The 24,509-nt window shown below is 42.2% G+C and overlaps 1 protein-coding gene across 1 annotated transcript in view; it reads right to left on the reverse strand.

Moving 5' to 3' along the window:
• ERC2 (ELKS/RAB6-interacting/CAST family member 2) overlaps window positions 1-24,509 on the reverse strand; it is a 1,102,519-nt gene that overhangs the window by 741,651 nt on the left and 336,359 nt on the right. The window contains exon 6 of the mRNA XM_090022087.1: window positions 18,086-18,253. Within this exon, the coding sequence (XP_089878213.1) occupies window positions 18,086-18,253 (168 nt within the window). The remainder of the gene's footprint in view (window positions 1-18,085; window positions 18,254-24,509) is intronic.

The raw sequence follows: 24,509 nt of genomic DNA on the forward strand, positions 1-24,509 counted from the left end.
TTCTAAGTCTCAGTCCAGTGCCCTAACCATCCTTTTCTCTCAAATGGTTTCCCTTGCACAGACAAATCAAAGTTTCTCAGACTTTTCTTCAAGGTCCTGAATAAGTCTCTTTCCACTTATTTATCTGATCTACAACTTCCTGTGTCCCATCACAAATACACATTCTTATCCATAAAATAAAAATGCAATCAGCTTGTTCCTTCTACTTACAAATGCTCAGCACCTTCTGCCATTCTGTCCACTCTGCATGGAATGCCTACCCCAAATAAGCTCAAACTACTATCTTCCTTTCATTTAGGTTCTATTTTTACCACATCACCACAATACTCTTCAAAATCAATGAAAAATGTGTCCAGATTAGCCATATGTTTTTGTCTGAGTAAGTGCGGTCTTATTCCAGTGTCTGCTCTTTACCTCCAACTCCATCACCTCTGCTTTATTACTACTTTAAACTGGAGAGCTTGCAAATCTTAACAAACACTAGTCATGGATCTTTGATTTTTTATTTGTAGCCAGAAGACAGTTGCTGACATCACAGGGCATCTATACATGTGTTCCAGGAGCGTGTGTGGTGGCGGGAGGGGTGTGGGGTTGACTTCAAGTGGCTGCAAGAACTGCTCTAATTAAAGTTCCCAGAGTGTTTTGTGTATCAGCATCCCTGCACTTCAAAATGGTGATGAAGCACTTTAAAAAAAGCTTATCATACAAGCTTTAAAGTGACTCGCCATCAGTTGAAAGCATAGGGATACTGATACATGAGATGCTAAGGCTGATAAGAGCACAGTAATTACCACGCTCCAGCAAACTCGATTAATTCAATGCACTGTAATTATGGCACATTGCAGCAGCCTCTACAATTGTATATAGGCACCCACAAAGATTAGTACGAATTCAGTGAGAAGGGAAAGATTGCCAATTGATAGTCAAATTTCAGTAGCCCTTTAGGCCGTGTCCACGTGAGCGCACACATGGATTTTGAGGTGCCACAAAACACACTCCACACCCATGATTTGGTTCTCCATGCTACATTTTTGGAGTGCAGAGCCATATTTAGATACTGGGAAATTCTGGTATCAAAGAAATGCACATGGGGAAAAAAGTAGGGAGGAACACGTGGCAGCACAGTATGTCACACAAAACCGGAGCCTGGCCAACCAGAACCACACTCCAACTGCCACCCAGGCTCTGCATACCCAGATTGCTGCAACTGAGGACCCAAGAAGCCCCCAGGTAAGGCTACTGCTGCCAGCCCAGGTGCTGGCCCCAACCTCCCCTATCCCACCGAGAGCATTTTCCCCCATGCTAACTCTACATGCAGGGATGTGCACCAGGACAAAAAGCAGCAGCATGAATTTGTGCCGCTGTTTTTTCCCCATGGCAACTGCATGCCCCTACTTGTGAGGACGCAGCCTTAGTGTGTTCGTTTTCCTGCAGCTATGAGAAATAACAAGAGGAATGCACCAGGATGTAGTTTGCCTAGATTTCCACCCATCTGGCTTTTTTCAAAACTATTAAATTTATTTTAAAATACATATGTAAAGAAAACAAAGAAGGAAAGTTTATCATCTTAGACCTATATTCTTAGGCAAAAGTGAAGGCAAGTAGTAGAACAGTCTGTTTAAACTTAGATCATCAGACATGAGTAACTTTCCAACCCTTCTTTAACTAAATGGAATCATACTTAGAAAGTGACAAATGTGTCTTCTAAACAAAAAAAATCTCCCAAATGTAACCTTCTGAAAGGAAGCTGGTAGGCTTTGTCTTGTTAATTGTACTTAGTAATTTTCTTTCTATGTAGAAATTTATCCAAAAAGCTTTATTCATGCCAAAGGTAGCACTACATGAGAGATTAATTTAGAAGCCAAAGGGTCAAGCAATAAAATGTATTAGGACAAAATTGGCTTAGTTACCTCAAAATATGAGCTATTTAGATAGAGGATGCAGAGAGACAAGGCAACTGATTTGAGGACCCAATCCAGACAATCTTTGAGGAAGGCTCAATTCTTCTCCCAGCTATCTGACTAACAGAAAAGAGGCAAATGAGACCTATGAACAGATCCCCTAGATATTCTTCGAAGTCCTGTTATTTAGTAGAAGGCAAAGAGAATGTGGCAAGAGGTTCTTCAGATTCCTTTCCACTGTCCCTGATAACCTCATAAGACTAACATAGACTGATGCAAGCAGTAATCTACCTTACTCCCTCCTTTAACATTAGAAAACAACCTAATGTGAGAGATTTTCTTTGCCCCTGCCTGAGCCCATGAACACCTTATCAGATAAAATGGAATTGAGAAAGGGCTCCTATATACTTTACAAGATGCAAAAAAAAGACCTTATTCTGAGGTGCCTATGATATCCTGTCCCAACTATGAAGCTCCTAAACCTTTCAGGAAACATTTCCAAAGAGGGGTAGGCAAGGAGGAGATGGAGTTCTGTCCCCACTCTACATACACAGTGGCCTACATGGTTATAGCTGTATGCTCAAGAGAGTAAACCAATCCCTATGTAGGCAGAACAATTCCCTGGCTAGCCACAGACATTCAAAAAGCTGGAGCCTGAATTGATTCAATCTTTGCAGGTTAGTCTAACCTGCCTAGGTTGAACCAATTTGCAAGTGTACAGGCATTCCCTATGGACTGAGGAAATGCAGGCACATGCCTGCACTGGTTCAGGCTAGAAGCCAAGAGCACTAGAGTAGCTCGCCCTCTCTTCCCTTTCAGTGCTGTGCTGAGGGGGACCATGGCCAGGCCCTGGCTCTGATTAGGGTGAGATTTAAACCCCCATTTCTGTCTGCATAGTCCAGACTTTTCCCCGCTCATTGCTCAACGGGTGGGAGTGCTGCCAGCCCCCAGCTCCAGGCTAGCGCTCTGAAAAACTCAGTATCATCAACAGATACATGCACTACATGCCCCCCCATTTTGTCTTAATGTCCGTCTCCCTACTTCTTCATAAAACCTGACAGGTGAGGGAGCCAGCAGGGAGTTGATAACACAGTGTTTAGCAGCCCATCAAGAAAACAAAAGCCTCTCTCATTAGTTCAAGCTCTTCTTAAACAGCTTTTTCCAAGGAAGGAACAGAGGAACATTACCAGCTGACCTGTTGATTAGCTCCAAAAAGCCCTAAGCAGACACTGTCCTGTCTGCCTTTGCCCTGTCCTAATGAAATTGGAGAGACACACAGACACCTCTCAGCATTAGCATACCACATACAAGCTACGGTCTGTGGAGCTGGGGTCCGTGCTGTGGGAGATGGGTGAGAGGGAGGGAGGGAAGAGGGGATCCCTGCTTGAGCAGTGAGTGGTGAGGGGGGGGTGGGGCAGACCCAGGCAGTCTCTGCCAGAGTTCTGGCTAGGGAGCAGAGGGGTTCTCTGGAGCACGCAGCCCAGCTGAGGCCAGCCCAGCCCAGCCCAAGGCTGCAAAGCTAAGGATGCTAAGGGACTCTGGTTTAACTTAAACCAGGAAGGTGTCTGAGACAAACTTTGCATAAACGAGTTTGACCCAAATCAGTTAAGTCTGATATTACATTCAACCAGGTTTATTTTAAACCAGCTTCAGCCATTTTGAAATGGGTTTATGTACACTGGACTTATGTTCTGTTACAGGTTTAAACAAGTGACTGATCACTTAAACCGGTTTATGTGTAATTTCTGTCCCTAGCCACCATGTTCCCCTAGAGGCAGCCAAGTGTTGCCTGGGCCCAAACTGACTTGTGATTTAAATACTCTAATAATTGGCATGGTGAAGGAAAAAGTGGAGAAACCAGGAATAATGCAATATTGGCACTTAAACATATAAAGACCAAAATTAGACTGAAATATATACCCAGAGAAATTTGTGTGAAGGTACAATTACGGTTGAGGGAAGGCATAAAGTAATGTAAGGGTAAAAACATTACAAAGCTACTGTAATTATCTTAAATTGATCTTTACAAAACCAGGAAATTCAGAGCTAAAGCTAAGCTTAAAAATAAAAAGAATTCAATTAAATTGAGGTAGAAAATCACAGGTAAGGCTAACAAACTAATATAATTTGATGTCTTTAAGAACATTCTTATGAATTTAACTCTTGAATTACTAAAACCTACTCTTGAATGTACTCATCTGTACTGTGAAAAGGAAGTGTGAATTACACCATACTATTCATACAAAAAACATTCAAATCTCTGCTTTAAGAATAAAACATAACCTTACACCCCTAAATCATGACCAGAAACACCATAATGACTATGCAAATCTGGAAAGTAAGAGATATTCATTATCTGAGACCACAAGTTACCTTTTTTTTTTTCTTTTTTTTTTTTTTAATAGTAAGAGAACCGCTGCTTCCAAAAAAAGGAAGCATGAAATGGAGGGCATCAGAAATTACTACTGGTTTTCTAATAGGATAATTCTACATTTTATGCTTCTTCATTGTAGCCATTTAAAAATGAAAGTCTGACAGAAATGTGTTTATTATTACTGTGTTCATAATACGTCCAATCTACAAAATCAATAGATTTGCAAAAGACATTTCCAGGTATCATAACAGAAAATTAAGTCTGTTTCTTGCAGTATAAAGGTGAAGATGATCATTTTTCAGCAGAACTGAGATTGTGTATGTCAAACAAAAATATAATAGTCTGCTCTAAAGGAAAAATGGTCCTCTACAATAAAGCTTGGAGAAACTATAAAGCATTCAAGTATTATTAATTAAAGAGTTGCCTAATGTATGGACATTATTTAACTAAAACTCCATATACATGTTATAAAAGAAAATAATTTTTTCAAAATGAACACAATTTTTTAGAAGTCTTTTCACACAGCTGAACAAATATACAAAAGATAGTTGTACAAATCTTGGAGGGAAAAAAAAACACATTTTGAAATAATAACCAGTATTCCCCATTTTAAATTTACAATTATATCAAAAATATGTTGTAATCAAATTTCAGGTAACTGATACATTTAATGTCACATGACATATGTAGCATTTATTTCTTTTTTTGTACTGGAAATCATTTTCTTTGTGTTGTTTCTAATGTATGCCAAAGTATGTATGACTTTATTAAGACTATATTTCCTATTAATATCTCTCTCTCATACACACACACACAAAGGCTTTCATTTTCATCTCATCTTCCCAAAAAATCAGTTTAGGGTGTTCACCCTTGTTTCCAAAAGTCCCTTGTACACAAGCAGACAATTACATCTAATTTGAACTCAGATTGCTTCCTGCAAGAGGTGAACATCATTAAACAACTTTTCCCATTTCCTTTTGTGAAGAGATCTTAAAAAGAGAGAAGAACTAAAGGAAATACTTTGCAATGCCATCTGATAAAATCATTAGGCCCACACTTCACTTCAAAGCAAAAGATGAAAATCACCTAGCTTTCTATGGGGCATATAAAGTAGCTTGCTGTGCTTCAAAGCCTCATCGATTTATGAGGTCATTTAATTATTGAAGTGTGACAAAAACTGTTCTAAATGTCAACACATTTTTTTGTGCAAGGCTGTGTCTGTCTTCTTGTTCCAGGTTTAGATGCAATTAAATCAGTATCAGGGAAGCAGACAGGAGGAAAAAAGTTAATGTGTATATATAATTAAGTGTTGTCTTTGTACAGATAACGTGGTATTATATATAACACATGGACACACATACAAAGTGATATGATAGAAAATGATATACGAAATAATATGAAAGCACAATGTCTAATGATTCAGTCATTGACAAGTTCAAGTCCAGTTTGTATGAATGAAACTAACCCCTAAGGCAAAGGCTTTTTCATCTGGGACCAAAAACAATTATGGGAAGAGTGTATTTTCTGCGGCATCCACCAAATTTAAGCCTAGCTTCATTCAGAAACAGACCAAGCTTTTCTGATTCATAGAAACACAGAAGTGCATTAGAACTAGCTAATGAATGCTAACGGAAGGTGATGCTTTCGGTCTAGCAGGAGTTATATTTCAACAATTCTTTACTAAGCCTACACCTAAATAGATTCTTTTCCCATTTGAAGTTATCTATCTCAATTTACTGAATCAAAATATCATCATAACACTACAATTATACATGGTCCACAATAAAAAATAAGGTACATTATTTGCCTTGGAGAGCTTACATCATACCAACTGACTTCTCCAATCATTCTAACACTATTCTTTCCTTCGGTTTCCCTGAAAAGATAACAATAAATGTATCTACTGCAATTGGTTGAAGTCCCTTACAAACCAACAAACAAGTACAATTAATTTTAGCTAAAACTGCTTCCTATAAAAGGCTTGAGTTTGGGTTCTTCTGCTTGTAGCAATTAAGACCAGAAGGGACTGGAAGCACAGTGGAAAGCAACTGCTTTCTTGAAAGGAAAGCCCAGTTCCATCAACCCATCACTAGAGAGCACTTAAATCTCAGATGAAGTTGTGAGACCTTTTTTTCCAGAGAATGAAGTTACATTCTACACTTAGCATTCCACAGATTAAGTAATATTCTAAGTGGTGTTAAAGTTAGAATGTGCTCTGAGCAGTTGCATTTAATATTGCTTCTTGCTTGCACAGCTCTATTTTGCCGCTGGAGAGGAGGGGTGTGGCTAGAAGTCAGGACACCTACAGCATCTTTACACATCTCCAGCAGTGTTTCATGTATTCAGCATCCTGCACTTCAAAATGGCAGTGGGAGCACTTTAACTAAAGCTCATGTGACAAGCTCTAGTTAAAGTACCCCTACCACCATTTTGAAGTGCAGCAACACTAAATACACATGACACCAAGGCTGATGAACACGTTTTCATAGATTTCATAGACATTCGGGCTGGAAGGGACCCCAGAGGATCACTGAGTCCAGTGCCCTGCCCCAGGGGCAGGAAGTCAGCAGGGATCATAGGATCCCGGCAACATAAACATCCAAATGTGTCTTGAAGGCATTCAAAGTGGGTGCTTGAACCACCTCCGGTGGCAGTCTATTCCAAACCTTGGGGGCTTGGACAGTAAAGAAGTTCTTCCTTATGTCCAGCCAGAATCGGTCGCGGAGAAGTATGTGACTGTTCAATCTTGTCATCCCATGGGGCGCTCTAGTAGACAGATGTTACCCCGGATCCTGGTGAACACCACTGATAAACTTATAGGTGGCCATCAGATCACCCCTGAGTTTTCCAAGCTGAAGAGTCCCATGGCTTTCAGCCTCTCATCACAAGGTCTGTTTTCCTGACCTCTGATCACATGCATGGCTCTCCTCTGCACTCTCTCAAGCTTCTCCACATCCTTTTTGAATTGTGGAGCCCAAAACTGGACACAGTACGCCAGCTGCAGCCTCACCAAGGGAGAATGACATAATGGGAGAATGACATCCTGGGATTTGCTTGAGAAGCACCTGTGGATGCAAGCCAGCGTTTTGCTCACTTTACGTGCTGCAGCATCACATTGAAGGCTCATGTTCATCTTGTGGTCAATCATGACCCCCAAGTCCCTTTCATCTGTAGTGCTAACCAGCATAGCACTGCCAAGCCTATAAGCATGCTGCAGGTTTTTCCTCTCAAGGTGAAGAACCTTGCATTTTTCAGAGTCGAACACCATCAGGTTCTCGTCCACCCATTTCATGAGTCTGTCCAGATCAGCCTGGATCACCCTCCTATCCTCAGGTGTGCATGCTTTACCCCAGAGTTTGGTGTCTCAGCAAACTTGGACAGTCCACTTCTGATGCTAATGTCTACATCATTGATGAAGATGTTAAAAAGTATAGGCCCTAGGACAGAGCTTTGAGGGATCCCATTGGTCACAGCACACCACGACAATTTACTTTTGTCAACCACCACTCTCTGGGTCCTACCACGGAGCCAGTTCCCTAGCCAGCAGATCATGGTGATGGCAAGGCCACAGTTAGCCAGTTTTGCCAGGAGGTGATCATGGGATACTAGATCAAAGGCTTTTTTAAAGTCAAGATATATGACATCAATCTCTTCCCCCTTGTCCAGGTGATAGGTCACCTGGTTGTAAAAGAAAATGAGATTGGTCAAGAAAGACCCACAACAAACCCATGCTGGGTATCCCTCAGGATACTGCCATCAGGTAGTCTGTTAAGGATGGTCTCTTTGATAATCTTTTCCAAGACCTTCCCCAGGATAGAGGTCAGGCTGATGGACCTGTAGTTTGCCGGATCTACTTTCCTCCCTTTCTTGAAGATAGGCACCACATTGGCCTTCTTCCAACCTTTATGCACTTTACCAGAGCACCAGGAGTTCTCAAAGATCCATGCCAGGGGCTGGCGCTAACCAGCTCCTTGAGTACCCTGGAGTGTAAACTGTCAGGGCCAGCTGACTTGAAGGTATCCAGCTTCTCAAGGTGTTCTTTCACAAGATCAGCTTTGATGGAGGGTAAGGAATCTCCCTCACCTGGGCATCCCTGTCCCACAGTGGGCAGGGGCATCCCATGGGTCTGGTGAAAAACTGATGCAAAGTACCCACTTAGCAAGTTTGTTTTTTCCTGGGCATCTGTTGTCAGTTGTCCCACCTGGTTTAGTAGGGTTCCAGTGTTGCCCTTGCTTTTCCTCCGGCTCCCTGCATATCTGAAAAAGGACTTTTTATTGTCCTTGATATTGGTAGCTAGCCAGAGTTCCATCGCAGCCTTGGCTTTCCTGCAGGTCCAGACCAGAGCAGAGTATCCCTTCTTAGTGGTGATTCCAGTCCTCCATCCTTTGTAGTCTTCCTTTTAAGATGCAGGAGGTCCACTAGTTCCCTGCAGAGCCAAGGGGACTGCTGTGCCCTTTTGCTGCCTTTCCTCTGAGACAGGATAGACTTTGCTTGCACATTCAGGATTGCTCCCTTGAGGAGCAACTACTCATCCTGAACTCCCCTCTCCTTTGGGTTGTGGTCCTTTAGGGCCTCACTGACAAGCTTCCTTAGCTTGTCAAAGTCAGCTTTCCTGAAGTCGAGGACTTCTGTATTACTGACTGACTTGCCAGCTTTATGGCAGACAGTGAAGGTGATCAGCTCACGGTCACTGTCACCCAGCTTCCCTTCTGTCACTGATTAGGTCAACCCTGGTTGCCAGTACCAGGTCGAGCAGCGCTTTACCTCTCGTTGGCCCGTAATTTTAAGAGCACATGTAGGTGCTCTTGGGCTCTATTCCTTCCCAATATATGAAGACTGGGTATGGTGTATTCTGGAGGATTGCAAATTGCTTGTTTTCTCTGTGGAGCAGACTGAAGTTACCCTAACATGAGCTACGTAGTACAGCCCAGAGTTAACCTACTCCTGAAGTGGCATCACTGAGTCACTTAGAAGGCACTTAGCATGAGTTAACAAGTTTTAATGTGATTGTACTTTGAGTACCCTTAGTATGATCTAAGCATAACATGCAACTTCGCCAAGAGTCTATCTGCCAAAAATAAAAACTGGAGTGTGTTGGACTGATAAAGAATTAGGAAATCAAAATAATATAAAACCAACAGAAATTCATTGTCACCAAAACTATGGCAGATGATACCTAACTTGATAAGGCATATCAGTTATATCACTCCAGAGTTAAAGATTAGGATCTACTACATTTTGTTATCTTCCTCAGTTATCACAATTCTATTGGACCACTAAAGATATAACTGAAATCTGGAGATTTTTGACTGAATAAAAGGATGGAGAAGGCGTCTTGTAGAATGCCAAGAATCTTAGAACACTTATTTTTTTTCTCTATGGTTAATACCAACCTTCCTTCCCTCACCATGAAGATAATGAGCTAAAGTAGACACTACCTTTCTCATAGAATTCATTTAAATAGAACTAAATTGTAAAGCACTTTATGCAAAACTAATACATGTAGCTAGTATACTTTTCTAAATGCAACATTATCCATAAAATACTTTCCATTGTCTAACTGAAGTGCTAATTGTGTTTCTTTGATGTGTATGCTAATTAAAAAATACACATAAAAAGTTATAACAGCAATAATTTTAACCACTATTTACATTTAATGTGTACCCACTTAAAAACAGCGTGTAAAAGTAGCCTGGAAAAAACAACTTTTAATGTTGGAAAGATTTATTCCTTCGCATTTGAAATCACTGTCAACTACATAAACCACAGTTAAGTATCAAATGCTGCAACATGCACATTTTCAAGATCTGTCCTTAAAATGCTGTTCATAAAAAATCCAAGTACATTGGCCCACATCAAGAATTAACATTTTACTCTTATTTAATATTAGATCAATATACTGAAACCCTGCCTGAAACATTTCAGAACACCCTACCACATTTACTAAAATATAAAATGATGCTGATTATAAAAAGACTCCTTAATAATTAGATTCTCTGTATAGAACAATATAATTAAGGTATAATTCCCAGGCATAGAATCTAATCATTAGAGGTTTGTCTTGAAACCCACAGCTAGAGCAGGGAAAATCAATCTGGGGGGCGAGGTAGTCCTTTTGCTGTCTACCCCTCATAACTTCTTCCCCCTGCAGCACTTTCCCCCCTTCCTTAGTGTCAGATCCTGCTCTCCCTGAGCACATGAAAGTGAAAAGCAAATTTGAAAAAAAAACTACCTTGAAAAAAATAACAATAACATTTGCAAACAGTGCCCATGTTTCTCCTGCCATGACGTGCTGTTAAAGGAGTTGGTTCAGTACCTGGATGTGTAGTTCCATTAGTAGTCCCACTGTCATCCTGTGAAGGTCCTATGTTCCTGAGGGCTCCACTACCCCTACACCCTCGCCCCTTCCACTGGGTTCTGATCAGCCGCTTGGTCCTGCAGCATGACTTCCATCCCAAGTAGAAGAACAACAACAGAAAAAAACAAAACCAGGCACTCCTGTCCCGGGGTTAGGGTTCCAGCTCCTTGTAACCGAGTGAAAAACAAAATTGACTTTTGTGCGATCAGTCCTTCTTTTCATCCCCTACCCATGCTTGGGTGGCTCTTCCTAAGCCTCTCATTGAGGTTGTCACAATTCCCCTCATCCCATTAGGTGCATTTGTGACACCATTTTGGCTTGTGCCACTTTTAGGGACCTTACGGTACCGCAATTCTATAGTGCCCCTCTGTTAGGGACTTTATGGTACAAAAACTCTGCTGGGCTCCGCGGGCTCCCAGCGTGGTAACAAACAGTTCTAAGTACCGCTGGGTCAGCAGTCCTCGCTCTAAGTTCCCTCTGGGGAGCTCGCTCTCTGCAGGAGTCTCCTACTGGTTCTCCATTTTGCTCTGAAGGTTCCCTACAGTGCGCGTCAGCTCGGTCCTCCTCCTTGCGGTTCTACGCTCTCCCCCTGTCTGTTCTGGGCTCTTCTTTATACCAGCTTTGGCGCTCACAGCCCCTTCCCTCCAGAAACACCTGGGTAAGGAGAGTTTCTGCCGGGCTCTTTGGGGCTGTGGGTCTGGGGCTGCTGCCCCTTTGTTTAGCCCTTGTGCTTTTGAGCCCTGTAACTCTTTCTCTCTCTCACATATCCTGCCCCTCAAGACACCGCTAGGCGCTTTGCATTCTTGCCTTCCTCGGTTCCCACTCTGTTTTCTGGCTTCTTCTCCTTTTCACCTTATTTGGGCCATCTTCGTCACAACAAGATAGGAAGCCACAGTATTCACTTTTCCTGGCCTGTACACAACACAGAATCAGAAAGGTTGGAGAGCTAACGCCCACCTCATTATGCGGGTGCTATCCATTTTTGCGGTGTTTAACCATCTCAAGGGGGCACGGTCAGTTATCAATTTAAATTCGTGGCCCAATAGGTAATAACGAAAATAGTCCACCCCTGAATGGATAGCGAGACATTCACGCTCCACAGTGGAATACCTTCTGTTGTGTTCGTTCAATTTCCAACTGGCATAGGCCACTGGATGCTGTATTCAGTCCGCGTCCTGAGATAAAACTGCTCCCAGCACGAACACCGAAGCGTCGGTCTGCAGAGTGAAGGGCAATGTGAAATTGGGGGTATGGAGAATTACCTCTTGACACAAGGCCTGCTTAAGATCTTCAAAGGCTTTCCATCGACCTGCGTTCCATTCAATGCCATATTATTTTCTGCCCTTAATTGCCTCAACTAAAAGCGTTGCCATCTCTGCAAACTTAGGTATAAACCTCCGGTAATAACTTCCAAGCCCTAAGAAGGCCCTCATTTGCTTCTTTGTCATAGGAGTGGGATATTCTCTAATATTCTCTAATAACTCGTACTTTGTCAGCAAGGAGTCGCATGCATCTTTGTCCCACTAAAAATCCTAGATATTTAGTTTCCCTCTTCCCCAATGTGCACTTCTTTGGGTTTGCCGTCGGTCCTACTTCCCTGAGCTTGAGTAAGATGGCTCTTAAAGTCCCTAGGTGTTGTTTCCATGACTCTGTGTAAATTACGGTATCATCAATATACGCCAAGGCATACCCCTGATGCAGAGCGAGTTGAAAAGTTAAAAAAGGTAGCTCTTCAATCAGCCTCTGAAAAGTGGCTGCCACTCCATTAAGCCCAAATGGCATTCTTTTAAATCCAAAAAGATCCCATGGTGTACCAAAGGTGGTCTTGGATTGGTCTTCCTTTCTTAAAGGCACCAGTAGCCTTTGGATAAATTACTGTGGATATAAATCTCGCCTGTCCTATATGCTCCACTAATTCGCTCACCTGCGGCATGGGGAACGCATCAAATTGGATCATGGCATTTAGTTTGTGAAAATCTACACATATCCACAGACTCCCATCCAGTTTTGTAACTGCTACTAACGGACTATGCCATGGACTACGTGATGGTGTGATAATCCCCTGGACTAACATCTTTTCTAGCTCTTTCTTAACAGGTTGATATCTATTGTATGGGATCCTTCACCTTTTCTCCCACACTACATGACCCTCTTTGGTGATAATTTTATGTTCAACCCCTAGAACTTTCCCCAGTCTATCTGTGAAGACATCCTCAAACTCTTTGACTAAACCTTGTAGCTGTTTCCACCATCCTACCTTGACTCACCACGGGGACCCTGTCAGGATCTCCTGGGCCACCAGGATTGTCTGTCACCTGGTGCCCAAACTCCTCCGCCTCAGGGTAGGGAGAAATCAATAAGCCCTCAGGTTCATGCCACTCTTTAAGAAGATTTAAGTGATACACCTGTTTTTCTCTCTTGGCCCCTGGGCGTGATATCTCATAATTTACTGGTCCTACTCTTCTTAGTACCTTAAAGGGTTCTTGCCAACACATCAAGAACTTACTTGTTGAAGTAGGTAACAACATCAGCACCTTTTGCCCCACTTTTAACTCTCTCTCCTTAGCATGCACATCATATCTCTCCTTTTGTTTATTCTGTGCCTGCCTCAAATTCGCCTGTGCCACTTCCCTCACCAACAGGAAGCGCTCTTTTAAATCCTGCACATACTCTGATGCCCCTCTTCCCGTCACAGAGTCTGCCTCCCACCCTTCTCTCACTATATCCAACAGACTCCAGGGTCTGTGTCCATAGGTTAACTCAAACGGCGAGTACCCCAATGAGGCTTCAGGGGCATCCCTAATCGCATACAGCAAGGGTGCCACCAACAAGTTCCATTTCCTAGGCTCTACCTGGGCACATTGATGCAACATCCCTTTAAGGGTGCCATTAAAGCATTCCACCAGACCATTAGTTTGGCAGTGGTACACTGCCATCCTTAAATGATGGATCTGTAAAACTTTGCACATGGAACTTAATACTAGGGACATAAAGTTAGACGCCTGGTCGGTAATAATCTCCTTTGGGATACCGAACTTTGCCACCCATTTCATCAGTTCTTCCTCGACTCTCGGCCCTGTCATGGCTCGCAACAGGATAGCCTCCAGAAACCTGGTCGCATAATCTATTAGCACTAAAATGAACTGGTGCCCCGCTGCACTCCGAGGTAAGGGGCCTACTACGTCTAAGGCCACCCTAGAAAAAGGCTCTCTAACCACAGGCATTTGCTGCAATGGCACCTTGAGAGGCTTATAACTACTCACCTTCTGACATACTTTACAGACCCGACAGAATCCTTCAACTTCCTCATACATGTGGGGCCAGAAACACCATCTAGCCAGGCGAGCTTCGGTCTTATTCTTGCCTAGATGTCCTCCCAAGGGATTCCTATGCGCTAAGCACAGGAGTGGCTCTCTGTGAGATCTGGGTATGATTAATTGGACCACCTCCTCCCCTTTGGCTTTACCCCTCTTAATCCTGTATAATAACCCCTTACGCATCTCACACCGTGGCACTGGCTTATTTTGTTCGGGGTGTGTTACCTGCTGGTCGAGTTTCACTTGTTCAATTTTCCTGAATGCCTGAAGTTCTTCATCACTCTCCTGGGCCTCTCAGAATTGACTGCTACTGGCATGTGTTTCTATTTCCAGTTCTTCTTCTGTCCCTGTACCTTCCCCGACTAGTCCTTCTCTAGTGTCATCTGGTCTATAGAGTGATGCTATGACTTCAAAAATCTCCGGCCAGTCTCTACCCAATATCATGGGGTACAAAACTTTTTCCTTCAATCCCACTAGGATTTTTCTGCTGACCTACTTCGCCTGCATGTGCAATAAACGGTGTTCATAATATGCCTTTTGCCTAGGAAGGCAGACCATCTTTATGCCGGCACATCTCGGGGCTTGTTTCCAGGCTATCAATGATGGCTGGACCAGAGATTGGGTGTATCCTGTGTCGACCACGGCTTGTACTGGCTGGCCTTCCACCCACATAGTCACCTCAGGCAGGGGTTGTACCTTCCCTGTCAAGCCGTCCCCCACACTACAATCCATCAGTTCCATATCTTGTCCTTCCCTCGGCCCTGCTCGAAGATCTGCGGGTTCTGTCTCGGTTTCTTTTGGCCCCAGTGTCATCTGCGGACCTGGGAACAGTTCCAAGCTATATGGCCCCGTCTACTGCAGGTAAAACAGACCGGCCCCACTGGGTTTCCTTTCTTACTTCCTCTGTTCTTTCAGCTTTTCGGTCTGCCTCCTGCAAATAGCCTGCTCCTGTCCCTCTTGTACCTCGGTCCCGCTGCATCTCTCCTTGTGCCATATCAAAGTCCTTTACAGGGCTTCTCGGGAAGACTTGGGTCAATGGCATCTTACCCATCTCTGGGTCTTCCTCCAAATCTGATATAAACTGTTCCAACAGTATTCGGTCACAGATTTATTCCTTGGAATTGACTTCAGGTTTAAGCCCCTTATTCATAAGATCTGCAAGCTTTGCCACAGTAGTTGTGGTACCTTTTCTTCCTTTCACTTCCTCCCTCTAAATGTCTGTCGGTGTCTCTCTGGGGTTATATTAAGTCTTTGCAATATTTCTCCCTTCACTTTGTCATAGTCCTGGGCATCTAACCAGGTCATGGCCCTATAGGCCGCCTTATCTGATCAAGAGGACTCCCAACTGTCCAGCTGATCTCACCTTTACCAACCCAGATGCTATGGCTGCCCTTTCAAAAATTTATAAAAATGCCTCTGGATCATCCTCTTTAGTCATCTTGGACATCCTAATGTCCAAAAAGCCCCTTTGTGCCCAAACCTGTTGTTGAATCAGGTGTTCCTCTACAGCTGTCTACCTTGCCATCTGTTGCTGCTGCTGTTGCAGCACCTGTGCCATCAGGCTCTCAGTCTGTTGCAAGGATTCTGGCCCTGTAAACACCAGTTGATGCTCCATTTTGATCCCTCTTGGGAGATCGTTGCTGAATTTCCTGCCCAATGCACCACTGTCAAGTATCTCCTTCACTTGCAGACCTGTAGGACACCGCCTGCCGGCCAACTATTGTGAGACTGTTTCTAATTGGAGATCTACACACCCACATTTATCCTGCCACGACTTACTGTTAAAGGAGTTGGTTCAGTACCTGGATGTGTAGTTCCATTAGTAGTCCCACAGTCGTCTACCATGAAGGTCCTACGTTCCTGAGGGCTCCACCACCCCTACACCCTCACCTGTTCCACCGGGTTCTGATCAGCCGCTTGGTCCTGCAGCGTGACTTCCATCCCAAGTAGAAGAACAACAACAGAAAAAAACAAAACCAGGCACTCCCGTCCCAAGGTTAGGGTTCCAGCTCCTTGTAACCAAGCAAAAAACAAAACTGACTTTTGTGAGGTCAGTCCTTCTTTTAGTCCCCTACCCATGCTTGGGTGGCTCTTCCTAAGCCTCTCATTGAGGTTGTCACGATTCCCCTCATCCCATTAGGCGCATTTGTGACACCATTTTGGCTTGTGCCACTTTTAGGGACCTTACGGTACCACAACTCTATAGTGCCCCTCTATTAGGGACTTTACGGTACAAAAACCCTGCTGGGCTCCCAGTGTGGTAACAAACAGTTCTAAGTACCGCTGGGTCAGCAGTCCTCGCTCTAAGTTCCCTCTGGGGAGCTCGCTCTCTGCAGGAGTCTCCTACTGGTTCTCCATTTTGCTCTGAAGGTTCCCTACAGTGCGCGTCAGCTCGGTCCTCCTCCTTGCGGTTCTACGCTCTCCCCCTGTCTGTTCTGGGCTCTTCTTTATACCAGCATTGGCGCTCACAGCCCCTTCCCTCCAGAAACACCTGGGTAAGAAGGGTTTCTGCCGGGCTCTTTGGGGCTGTGGGTCTGGGGATACTGACCCTTTATTTAGCTCTTGTACTTTTGACCCTTTATTTAGCTCTTGTACTGTAACTCTTTCTCTTTCTCACATGTACCCATAAACTTAGCTCATCCAGAACTGATACATATTACCTTTTTTGAAACTGCAGCAAGTTTTAGCACAGGTACTCCATTAACATACCTTTAAGTTACACTTTGGCACTGGCTTATGTAGAGTAGAAACTATGCATGATATTAGTTGAAAACCAAAAGGCTCATGATTTATCATATAGATCACTGGGCTGGGCCCCAGGAGAGCCAATGGCATTTCAGGTCATGGTGACCGCCCAGCTCAGTACTGCTCAGTATGTGTGTGTACTCCAGATACCCCCCATGTGCTAATTAGCCCCCACTCATGACTGAAACTTGGTCTTGTCACAAGTCCTGGGATCCTTCAAAAATGTATATGCAGATGAAGCATAGAGCAACCTGGTCTGGCTCCATCTCATGGAGGGTGAGGCCACACTAAACATATCTGTCAGGCTAAGAGAGGGGGCAGAGGGACTCTGGGTGAACTGTTTGGGTCCCATTTGGTGATGTTTGCCAGGAATTTAAGGCTGGTGAAGAAATCATTGGAAATGAGAAAGAAAGGCGCAGCTCAGCTGCAGGAGTGAAGAGGAAGTCAAAATGTATGCAATGTAGTGGATTAACCATGATTTGAAAATGAACCTGTGCTAAAGGGGTCTGTGCTCAATGGGCACTACCATACATCTTATTTGGGTAGGTTGCACTAACAAATCCTTGTAGTAGGTTCCCATCAGCCTGTTTGCCCAACATGGGCAACTTAACAGCCATGGTCAGTGCTGGCTACATTAATCAACCTCATATTTGGTTTCCATTACTGATCACATTCTGCTTTTAGCAGCAGTTCAAAGATAGGCAATATATTTAATGCAGTTTCCTTGTATATGAATGTAAGGTGAAGGGCTTTTCCTCCCAGGCTAATGAGGGGAAAAAAACTCATATTGTATTTGAATAAATAAAGTACTAGAATTTACTGTGTGCATTTAAAATCTATAATATGAAGTACATGAATGAGCTTTGGGTCTGAACAAACAGAATAAAGATTCAGCAAACTAGCGGAGGAAGACTTGAAATTAGGAGTGAAAATATTAATAAAAACTAAAAATTACCATATATAATAATGCACTGAAGGAAAGGAAAATCTGAGCTACCAAGGCATACATTTGATGCTGTGAATTCTATACTTGACTCTAATCCTGATACCCTAACACAGGCATGACTACAAATGAAGTGAATAGAGCCCAGAACCGCAAAGCTATTTAGTGCCTATTTCCCACTGAAATCAATGGAAATTAGGCACCTAAATACCTTTAAAAATGCATCCCTAGGTGTTTTTCAAGAACTACAGGATACATTTTGGTGCACTCTAAAAAGGAAAATATGTTGACTGTATTAGCACATGGTAGGGGTTTAAGCTATTTCACTGTTTTTTAACAAAGTGAACAAAGACTTGGATGTATCATCTGCATAGACATCATTTTAACCCTGACACACTCCATTAACTAAACATTTATATTGAATTCTATGATGCAAAAATACTTTACCTCTGTCTGAAGTATGGCAGCTCTCTGTTCTTTGGCAGTAAGCGACTCTTTAAGCACTTCAATGTGTTGCTTGCAATCTGAATTCTGATTGCTAAGGGTTTCAAGCTTAGTTTGTAAGGCAAGAAGTTCTGATTCTTTCTTTGAAAGTTCCTGTTTCAGTTGGTCAATCTGCAACAGCAAATATATTGATTAAACCATTATTTTAATTTCCAACTTGTACTTAAATTCAGACATTGTTGTACAATGAAGATGACAGCTACAGGGTCTAGAGCAGAATTAAAGTGCTGACTCTGAGCACCCATGATATCCTTTGGGTAATGGAATTTATGGGTACTCTACACCTCTAAGTATTTGGCTTTAAAAAGCATTTGATGCTGCTTCTATTGTAGTGAGTAGCAAAATAGATGAAGGTCTGGCCCACAGCTCACAACAGACCCCAGTTCAGTTTTCCCAATGAAGTTTACCTAGGGTGAAAGGAGGTTAGGGAGGCATAAGCTATATACAATATATGTAAAATGACACTTTCACGCAGGTGTAACCAAACATTGAAAGGGTCCAGAGGAGGACCACCCACATGATCTGGGGACAACAGGGCAGACCCTACAATGAAAGACTGCGGGACCTAAACCTGTTCAGCCTTCACAAGAGAAGGCTGAGGGGGGACCTGGTGACTGTCTATAAACTCACTAGGGGGGACCAGAAGGGTTTAGGGGAGATGCTGTTTCCCCTAGTGCCCCCTGGCATGACAAGGAACAATGGTCACAAATTATTAGAGAGTAGGTTTAGATTAGACATCCGCAAGAACTACTTCACAGTTAGGGCGGCTAGGAGCTGGAACCAGCTTCCTAGGGAAGTGATGCTGGCTCCTACCCTGGAGATCTTTAAGAAGAGGCTTGATAACTACCTGGCTGGACTCATTTGAGTCCAGTCTTTTCTCCCGCCCAGGCGGGGGGTCGGACTTGAAGATCTACAAGGTCCCTTCTGACCCTGCTTCTATGATCTCACTCCCTTCCAGACTGATTCCCAGAACCTAAGGTAGATCAAGACATTGTTCCAATTGCAGCATAGCTTTTCTTTCATGATAAAGACATTAAGTGATATGTATGACTACACTTGCATAGGGCAGGATGTCAGGAGAAGGGAAAAAAGCATAACAACTTGTGCCACTCCTGCTGACCAGCTGGGAAAGCTGTCTGTGGTCAGCAGCACCAATGAAGAAATTTGATGTGTCTACTAAGGAGTCATTCTCCAAGACCCCCCAGGATCTCCCAGACAGCAGCAAACTGGGGTGGTAGGGATATCCTCAACACACACACAACTTTCCACCACACACGTAGGGACGGGAGGACACTCTGTTCAGCCAGATGTAACCTGGGGTCTCCTGGGCAGCAGCAAGTATGGGCAGGGGTGGAAAAATCTCACCTCCTCTCCCCACCCCCACCTTGCTTGCTGCTGCTCTGGAGACCCCAGGCTATGGTAACACCCAGGTAGGGTGTCTCCTGCTCACTGCACATGTAGAAGGAAGTCAAGGAAATCCCAGGCTGTACTCCACCAGGGCAGGGGTATCCCTGCTCACCTGCTCTTTGCTCACATTGTTGTTTGGAGGTGGGAGGGACTTTCTCCCATGCTTCATGCTGCTGGGTAGGCAGAATGAACCTGAGGCTCAGATCTGTGCTGGGGTAGGGGTTTCCTTACGTTCTTTTCCAGAGAAGTTTACATGAGATGGCGCAATGCACCCTAGGACTAGATCAGCATTTCTCAACCTGTGGGTCGCAACCCAAAAGTGGGTCACAAAAATATCACAGGGTCATGAAGAAACTTTAAAAATGGATCAACAAACTTTAAAAATGGATTTTCTTTTAAAGGAGAAAAATGTAGGAAGCTGTGACTTTTCCCTTGCAGGCTGCCAGAGTTCCTGCCTACAAGAGGCTGCTTGGGATCCCTCATTATCCCCACACATAAAGCCCTGCCCCAAACACTAGGGAGCTGGGGCCTCGGGGTGGGGGGCAGTGGGTTGGGAGTGAGGGGCACTGGGGTGGGACTGGCCATTGATGTTTACAAATGAGACCTGGTACAAAATATTGGTTGAGAACCATAGGACTAAATGATATAACAAATGTTCTTTGCAAACTTCTATGCTGCAACTCTGGTCATCAGATGACTTAAGGGCTTTTATGTCATGGAACAGTTATGTCTATGAGCAGTAACATCTCTCAAAGCTATTGTCTTGGACAGTCCTTCTGCAGACTGAAGGAGAAAACACCTGATTTACATTAAGTTTTTCTTCACAACCTTCAGGTTTAAACATTTCTTTTTTATAAGAAAATTTAAACTGTATAAGGGTGAGCAGTGGACTGCTAGAGGCACCCCTTCCATCCTCTAATTTCAGTCTAATCCCATAGGACATTTGGGATGAGGGAAATGAAGAGCTGGATAGAATGGTAGTCAAAAACATCCTTTTAAAAAAACCTAACGTTTGTCAGGTTCAGCAATATCCTCAAGATTGATGCACTAAAATATTTCACAGATGTAACACTGCATCACAGGTTTGGTAGAAATATTTGTTTCTGATCACACACTGTTTGTTTGACATATGAAAGTGATTTCTTTAAAATGAAATCCAAAAGGCGATTCTTCAGACTACAGACTATACATATACAGCTTAATACATATATACCCTTCTTCTCGCCACAAGTTTCAATATGTTTGTCTAGTTGGTTGGAGAAATTGGCTAGGCACCCCTTGCCTATTGCATAACTGACAGAGAAAATGAAAGCAATCACCTCCATAGTCTGAATTTATCAAAAGAAAAAAAAACGATTACAATAAAAAATGTCAGGAAAGTTAAAGTAAAAAATTAAAGCTGTGCATTGCTTAAGAAAAACATTAAAGAGTCGAGTTTGAAGGAAAATCACCTTCTTCCTTCCTTCCTATTTACTTCCTTTGACAGAACATGTAAGCAGATATAGTAACAGAGACAAAAATGTATGCAAAATAAAGATGGGAAAGTCTGTGGGATATGTAAGAGGAAAACTAGATCAGAGGCCAATCTGAATTACATCATATGCTTTCTATGAGACCCATGTGGACATCACGCACACCTAATCTCTACTGGAACCTCTTCCCAGTTTTGTACATGACACAACCAACACCCTTAGAAATAATCAGCCAAGGAATATTACTTCATTTTCATCATAGGCATGTTCCTCATGTCTCAGAAACTGTCTACTTATTAGCATGCTGTTCTGGTTAGGAGATTTGCAAACTGTCAGGAGTTTAAGAAAATATGTTATAGTTCTCAAATGGAAAGGAAAAGACTTGAGTTAAGATAACTGTGTCTTTGGAAAACTCTTTATTAAAAAAGGAAAGTTGAAAGATTGAGGTCTCTACCAAAGCAATGCAAGAAAGGGAAACAGATAGGGAAACAAGCATGTCCAACACAGAAAGCGGCATCACATAATCATCTGAAGAAACATTTTTTACATAAGATTGTTGATAAAAGATTCTTGTGAAGTATTGTTACCCTTAAAAAATAAGCGCTTTAAATAATTTTCTTAGTCCTAGCTGAAGTGTTTGCATATTCATTCCACTAAAGGTCAAACTGAATAGAAGTAGTAGCCCTGCTCCAACAAGAACACGTCTGTCAATGTCAAAAAATAAAATATTGACCACAACCTTGCTTTGCATTAGAAAGATTAAAATAAAGATAACCTGGATATACCTGATGATATCCAAGGACCTCTAGGTTTGCCCCTCATTCTGACCTCCTCATTCTCTCATGTATCTCATGTGCAATTTGCCTGTCACCACCTCTTTACCATTGCCTAATATGCCCCGACATCAACTCTACCTTTGCTGAAATCCTAACCCTTATCCATGGGTCTGCCTTCCCTCAGTTTACACTATAACTCGCTCTTCTGTCACCTCTATAAGGTCTAACTTCTCAGATATTAGAATCTGCAAAAAGCTATTATCTTCCATCTTCTATATGCAGTTTTTGCCTCAGCACCAAAAAATATGTACCTTTCTACTGAATGAGAGAGAGACACGGCCTTTGCCCTCCAGAATGTATGCATTATGTTTTAAAAGGTAATGTGCCAGTTTTTCAGCTATGTTACTCCAAATAAGTCAATGGAACTATGCTGAATTATACCAGCTGAGGATAAGATCCCACAGGACAAGTAAAAATAATAGTGGTAGAATTAAGGTAAGGAACATAACCTTATTTAAGATCTAAACCCAACTCTATCTTTAATTCCTATTGTTTCCCAGCCAATGTTTTTTCAAAGCACAGATGAACAAAGCTTACTTTGTTTCTGGATCTCTCCATGGAGTTGCTATAGTCTCTTGAGCCCTCAGACTAACCTAACACTTACCTTTCCATCCTTATCACAACCCTGTCACTGGTAGTATAAAAATCTTCTCTTCACGAGCCACTAGTAACTGTGACAGGCTTCCTTACAGTTCTCTTCCTCCTGTAGTTCCTATATTTCTTTTACTTGCAACTGCCTTGTAAGCTCATCTTAAACATAATTTACCTAAAAATCTTAATTTTTTCTCAGTCCATGATTGGCCTTCTGCCTTAAAGTTTTAAGTTATTCATCATACAGTGTTTCCACAGCATGACTTTCTGTAATTGATTGAAACTAGTCTCCAAAACTGATTCATTATTGCTTGAAACAGATTTTAAATTAAACTGTATTAGGCTGTCACCGGAGTTTCATATTAGTTCCTAAAGCTAGTCTGACAGCATTAAAATGAGCTAATTACATTTTAGTCCAACCAGCCAATTTTTCTCATATGTTATCACTGAATAAAAAACTTTTTCTTAGCTAAAACATAACCCCACTAAGTAGAAAATTGTTCCATAAAGCAGAAATGATTTAAAGAACAAATATTGTCATCTCTATTTTCTGTAGATACTTAAAGTAGGCATCCAAAAATGTTTGCCACCTTAGACATCAGAAATTACTTTTAATTTCTCTTTTGATTATCTCTTTATTTACTGAATGGTGGCATCTGCACTAAGTTTTGTTAATGTTGGCCCATTACTAGAGACAACAAAAACAAATCTGTTCTTGCAAGGGGAAATAACCTACAACTTCTTTTTCCTATCAGTTCCTACAATTTTTCTCCTCTTTGTTAATTCAGTAACAAAGGACTATCAGATGAGGGAGTTTAAAGGAGTATGCTTATTATAAATGTGTTACATTCTGTGTAACAGGAAAACATTTTGATGCATTCTGCTTTTCAAATTCAATAAAGCAATGTTTGCTAATGGCTTCTGTACAGCTGGTACACCTTCCATTTTTATTCAAATAAAGAAGGAACTAAACACAAAATATTAATTCTTTAAGTAAAATTATTTTAAATAGCATTATAGCACTTAAAGTTGTTAATCATGAAAAGAGCCTTGTTCTACTGTTTGGCATCAATCAGGAGTTATATTTATCAGAATTCCTTATCACTGATCTTGGGTTCAACAGATCGAGTATAATAAGATCTGCTTGCTGACAGCCATATAAATATATTTTCCACCTTGAAAGGTTCTGTGATGAATGGCAGATCTAGTATCTTTGCTGCAAATCTCAATTGTAAGAGGAAGGACAGGACTGGTGAAAGAAGTTGTCACATTCTGATGAAATCCTGTACACACTTATCAAAGCACTGATCAGAAGGTTGTGACAAAACAATGGTATGTATAGTAATCTTCCTCTCATTCATCTGCTCCTCAGATCACAGAAATATAGTGAAACTTTTCCTCTTCAAAACCATTAAAGCTTCCCCTTTTACATACTAGGCTTCATACATTATTTGTACTTTAAAAGATTCTGTATATTTAATGACACAGTTTAAAAGTTATATTGGAGGTCACTGAAAACTACACATCTGCAGGTTAACCCCATTTAAAGATATACTGTAGTCATAGTAACAATAACTCCATTTAGGGGGCTTAAAAGAGAGTTTTGAGCACAAAAACGCCAGAGAGATAGCTGTTTTCAAAACATAACTTAAGCTTCTGAAAAGGCCTCAAGCTTTCCTCTCTCTCATAGGAGGAATCCAATCTAATAGCAAAAATGTGCCAAGATGCCACAAGAAAATGAAATATGCTGTCATTTATCCCAGGATAGCCCACACTTTTTAAAACTAAGGTACTGTACTAGTTTCCTTCTGAGGCTTCAAATCCTAATCATTTAGTACCATGTAATTATCTATACCCCCATTTTACACATGGGAAAACTCAGTCTTCAGTTGTAACTTAACTAAGGTCCTTGTTACACAGTAATTTGGGTGGTTCCTGGAGCTCTTAACCTTTGGATTGTCCACACATTAGTGTGGACAAATTAGTTTTAAGCACGTGTTAGGCAGTTCAAATTTACAGCACTCCAGGGCAGGATTATCCCTAATCCAGGTTACCCAGCCT

Source organism: Crocodylus siamensis, chromosome 11 (genome assembly GCF_052110815.1).
Source record: "Crocodylus siamensis isolate JL-2025a chromosome 11, ASM5211081v1, whole genome shotgun sequence".
NCBI classification, from domain to species: Eukaryota; Metazoa; Chordata; order Crocodylia; family Crocodylidae; genus Crocodylus; species Crocodylus siamensis.